The sequence below is a fragment of the Condylura cristata genome, unplaced genomic scaffold (assembly GCF_000260355.1).
Source record: "Condylura cristata isolate star-nosed mole 26May11 unplaced genomic scaffold, ConCri1.0 scaffold00004, whole genome shotgun sequence".
Lineage (NCBI taxonomy): Eukaryota > Metazoa > Chordata > Mammalia > Eulipotyphla > Talpidae > Condylura > Condylura cristata.
In genome coordinates, this window is record NW_004567105.1 from 4,635,226 (window position 1) to 4,640,250 (window position 5,025).

The window sequence follows — 5,025 nt, forward strand, 5'->3', positions numbered from 1 at the left end:
TAATGCCACCCCCAGGTCTCATCTGGGCTTCTGCTTCTTCAGACCAGGCCAGTGCCCAGCTTCCCAGCAGCTAGGCGCCTCCTCTCCTGCCTGGCCAGCCGCATAGTGCATGTGTCCTTGAGGGGAGGCCCCGCCCTTCCCTCTCCCCGATGGCCAAAAGGCAGCTGAAGCTCAAGCAACTGCTCCAGAGCCTGAGGTGGGCACTGTAGGAGGCCGCACGGTAAAGCCAGAACCTGCCACCCAGGCCCAGGGAGCAGAGCCCAGGCGCGTTCCCTGCTCTCACTAGCCGGTTACTTTAAAATTGTTGCTCGTAATTCGTAGCTAAATTTAATCCTTCTTAATAGAGCATTGAGGATCCCTCGGTGCTGCAGGGATGGGGTACCTGGATGAAGAATCTAGCATGGAACATGGAAAGGGGTCCTGGGAGAAAAAGAGCAGCTCTCAGAAGGTTCTAATGACTTGACAAAACCATGGGACTCCCTTGGCCGGCCAGAAGATGATGGCACAAACAGGAGAGCACACAGAACTTTAATACTTGTTTGTAAACATTACAATTCCAGATGCAAGCTGTGAACAGTCCCATGTGCTGGGGTGGGCAGGAGAGCCGGGTCTCAGCCAGTGGCAGGCGCTGCAGAGAGCACGCTGGGACGGCAGGTGCCACGGCCGTGCCTGGGCCCTGCAGGCAGCCGAGTCACGCTGCGGCCCAGCGGCAGAGGCAGAGGCAGACGAGCCCTCCGCATGTACAAACACCCGGTCAGCTCTGCCAGCTCACGGGGTGGCGCGGTGGGAGCCAGCACACCGAAGAGCAGGCACAGGCCCCACCGTGCCCGGGACACAGGCAGCGATCCCAGCCCAAGCACAGGGAGGACAAAGGAAAGTCTGCAGAAGAGGGTAAAGGAGCCGAGAAGCCGGGCTCGGAGCCTCCCAGCCACCAGCCGTTTCGCATTCCCAAGCCCAGGTGTGGCCTTCAGTTGCGCATGGCCAACGGCAGAAGTCTCCAGAGGTGGGTTTTGGTGGTGACAGGGGACATGCCTGTCCCAGGCGGCAGGACAAGGCTGGTCCTGCAGGCCCGCCAGCGGGCCCCGCAGACCCGCTCCCTCCGCCTGGGCCTGGCTGTCACCATGCACACTCTTCTCACAGCCAACCTGTCACTAGCCCAGGAGTTTCCCCGTGGCTGAGGACAGCTGACACACCGCCCCCACCCGCCGACTCCTGCGGCCCCGATGTGAGGCTCTACCTGTGCCCCAACCAGGACGCAGCAGAAACCCCTGGGCTCCAGAACCAGAGGCCCAGGAGTGGGGCAGGGCCGCCTGCTCAGGACAGGCCCCAGCGGGTGGCTGGCCTCAGTCACCTGGATTCTGCCCACCGCCCTGCTGGGTCAGGAGCAGAGGGAGTGTGAGGCGGAGCTCACCAGCTGGGACAGGCCGTGAGGACAGGCTGGGAAGATCTGGAAGCAGCGGCAGCCTCTGCAGAACACCAAGTGGAGTTCCTGAGGGGCCCCACTCTGAAAGACCCACCCTCGGGACCTTCTAAAAGGATTAACTGCTCCTTTCACTGGGGGCTGCTGGAGGTGGAGAGGTGGCCAGATTTGAGGTGGGAAATGCTCCAAGACTCACCTGCTCTACCACCGCCACCTCAGTGGAGACCAGCGGGCCCTGGCGGAGGGACAAACCCACAGAGCCTGGCACTGCCCACTGGTCCAGTGCTGCTTCTCCAGCAGTGGTGGCCGGTCGGCCTCCAGGGCTGCTGGGGGCCCAGATCTAACATGTCTTTCCCCACCCTCGGAGAAAGTGCCAGAGAGCAAGCGTGGCCTGCTCCCTGGGCAGTTCCCACACCGCCCCCCCCCCCCCCCCAGCACAGTGTTAGGGACCAACAGATGACACTGCAATGAGTCTCAGAAACTGATGAAGGCCGAGTGGAGGTGCACGTGCTAAGATGCCCCGTAGCCCTGAGAAGGCCAACGAGTGGCTGCCGGCTCGTCCTGGGGCCTGAGCCCAGGGGTACAGCTGGGGTGGGACAGGCACCTGCCTCCCACCCCTGGCTGTGCAGCCGTCGCCGGGTGCAGGCTGGGCTCCAGGACTGCCACGCTGAGACAGGCGGCCGGCAGCCTGGGCTGGGCCCGGGTCTTGGGCTCACTCCCCACTGTGCCGGGCTTTGCCCGTGAGCCGGCGGCGCTGGGTCTTGCTGGTGCGAGTGGCGCTCGGGGGCTTCTTGGTGGAGTCCTGGGCCCGTTGGGGGTGTTTCCTCTTGACCTTTTTACGATTGTGCGCATGCAGCGATGCCGTGAGAGAGGAGATCCTGCGGGAGGGCAGGAGGCTAGTGAGCCCAGGGCCTTGGTTTACCCGAGAGAGCGCGGCATGGGTGGAGGGATGACTGAGGGTCCAGCTCCTGAAGAGCCAGTCAGACAGGCCCAAATGCCAGGAGTGCCACGCCCAGGGCACTCCAGGGCCTCCAGCCCCTCCGCTCAGGGCGGGAGCCTGTGCCCAGCCACCGAGGGCACCAGAGTCAGACCTGGGGGAGGGGAGTGAGACGAGGAGGGGTCTTGGCCCTCCACAGGCTCAGAGGGGGATTCCGCGGGCAGGGTCCTGATACTAGCCACGGGCACAGGCTCACCGCTGGGACAGCAGGGGGTCTCGGGACTTCCTGGGTAAGGCCCTGGCCGGCTTCTCTGGGGATGGCGGCTCCTCCTCACATCTGAGACCGGCCCCTTGCTAGAGAAAACACAGCACACGCTCTGTCATGGAGAGTGGGGGCCCAGGTCCTGGGCTGGGCACCCTGAGCCACAGCAGCTCTGTCCAGGGGGCCGGAACAGGGGCCAGAGAACTCGGGGTGGTGGAGTCACCCTGAAGCAGGGCACTGGGGAGCGATGAGCTGACAGATGACACCCCAACACCTGCCAACGAAAGAACCTAGAGAACAGGAACAGGGCTTGTCTGAGTCAGGACGCACGAGGAGCAGGAAGCAGAAGAGAAGCATGAGGTCAGCACGGCGTGGCGGGAAGTCTGGTTTCCTGGCAGTGTGAGTGTAAATTCCTACGCCACCCGCACAAACACAACTTAGCAGACGTAAATGTTTCAGAAGGACACCTTTACTATGATATTTTGATATTTTGCTTTTTTTCAAAATGCTGGTTGTAACCTGCCAGTGACTCCACACACACACACACACACACACACGCCCTGTGAAACATACAGGCCTCGGCAACTTACCAAGCAGCAGGGATGACGGTGATGCAGCGCCATCTCGTGCACTGGCCGCCACATCGCCGCTGCGATCCATGAGGCAGGTGCTGCCACCAGCATCCTGCAGTCACTGGAACAGCGAGCAGGTGGCACAGAAACCGCCCACGCTCCACAGCTGCTCGGTGGCGGAGCTGCCCTCTAAGCCCCAGGGTCCGGGGTTTGCTAGGCCGCAAAGGGCGCTCAGAAGGAACCCCGATGACATGGGCCAGCACTCAGCAACCCCAACAGGCCAGTCTGCCCGCATGTCCCTTCTTCCCCAGGGCTGGGAGAGAGACTCACCTCAGGCGGGGGCAGGCCCAGCAGCCGGGCCCCCGAGAGGTCCAGGTCACTGATGGTGGTCACGGTGACTGTGTGGTTGGGGTGGTCGTACTGCACAGACTCGGTCTTGGCGGTCACCAGCCGCTCCAGTTCGTCCGCCTCCTCTGTGCAGGGTGGGCACAGAACTGGCCTCAGCCCCAAGCAAGGCAGCTAGGCTGCAGCCCCCTCCCGGCCCGGGGCTGCAAAGGCCCCTCTCTCTCCACTGGCTCCCGAGTCCGGCCTGCACACAAACGCCGTACGTGGTCAACTCCTCCCCTCATGTCCTAGGGAGACCTCAGAGCCCCTGGTTGCCACCCAGGACAATCTGCAGTGACATCAGAAGGTGCTGCCACTCATGGCTTCTACTCCGATCCTCTCCTGGCCTCAGAACTGGGCTTTCTGCTCAGCAGCAGTTTACCGAGAGGTCTGAGTCTCCTTCTCCTGGTCTCTGACCACGAGCGGACCCAGATCACAGTCACAATCCCTAACCCGGTCAGCTTCTGGGCTGCCTTCCAGCCTCTCCTCTGCCCCAAAGGGATCTATAAACCCTGGTCCGTGGGAGGTTCTCAGATGCAGCCTAGGGTGGGACTTACCCAGCGCCTCCTCTCTCTCTGACAGCATCTTCAAGTACTCCTGATGACGCTGAAACCAGAAGGGAGCGCAGGGATTATGGGTCCTGGCCCAACCACAGATGTGGTTCAGGGAGACCACGGTTCTGGATGGAACCGGGAGATTCCGCCCTGAACCTCCCAGGGACCAAGCCCAGCCCATTTCTACCTAGAGAAACAGCTCGCAGGCCTGCCACACTTCCCTCCTCCCACAGGTGCCCTACTCGGGCCATCTGGGGCGGCAAGTCCCAGGCGTCACAGACCTCCCGGCAGCCCATCTGCCTCCCCGCTCGCACCTCCTCCCGGAGTTTCTTCTGCTCCTGCTTGAGCCGCTGCTTGATCTCCTCAATGGCTGCCTTTTTCCGCTCCACCTTGCGCTTGTGGAAGCCTGTCAGGTACTCTCTACAGGAGAGACCAGGAAGAGCAATGGGAAGACATAAGAAGGGTTCACTCCACGAAGAGAAAAACAGCTAACACCTCCCTGCTATGCCACAGGCACCTAGTTTACACTTTAACTCACGGAGCTCTCACAAGGTATCATCCCTCTTCTACAGGGGGGCACTGTAGAAGCCCAAAGAGACTAGGCTGTTTGCAGAAGATCACAGTGAGTACAAAAGGGAAAAGGAAAAAGTACTTTCTGCTTCTCACCACCCTCCAGGGTTCTTAGCTTCCAGCAACAGGGTCCGGTGGTGGACACAGGTTGTGGCCTTTGAACCTCCAACAGATGGAGGCCCTTTCTGCACTGGCAAACTCCATCACCCAGTGAATTCCGCGCCTCTCTACTGAACCATTACCCCATTTCTGCAGAACGCCAGCCCCCTGGATCCATCTATATGGCCAGCAGACGCCACCCTGGGTGGCCTCAGCACTTATCCGCT

General features: G+C 61.5%; 1 protein-coding gene across 1 annotated transcript in view; it reads right to left on the minus strand.

Moving 5' to 3' along the window:
- Positions 1-324: 324 nt before the first annotated feature.
- The window catches only part of NOL12 (nucleolar protein 12), a 5,984-nt gene continuing 1,283 nt past the window's right edge, over positions 325-5,025 (minus strand). The window contains exons 2-6 of the mRNA XM_004675672.2: positions 4,444-4,549; positions 4,133-4,181; positions 3,522-3,664; positions 2,614-2,711; positions 325-2,298 (exon numbers count right to left, since the gene is read on the minus strand). Coding sequence (XP_004675729.1) covers positions 2,133-2,298; positions 2,614-2,711; positions 3,522-3,664; positions 4,133-4,181; positions 4,444-4,549 — 562 coding nt within the window. The 3' untranslated portion in view covers positions 325-2,132. The remainder of the gene's footprint in view (positions 2,299-2,613; positions 2,712-3,521; positions 3,665-4,132; positions 4,182-4,443; positions 4,550-5,025) is intronic.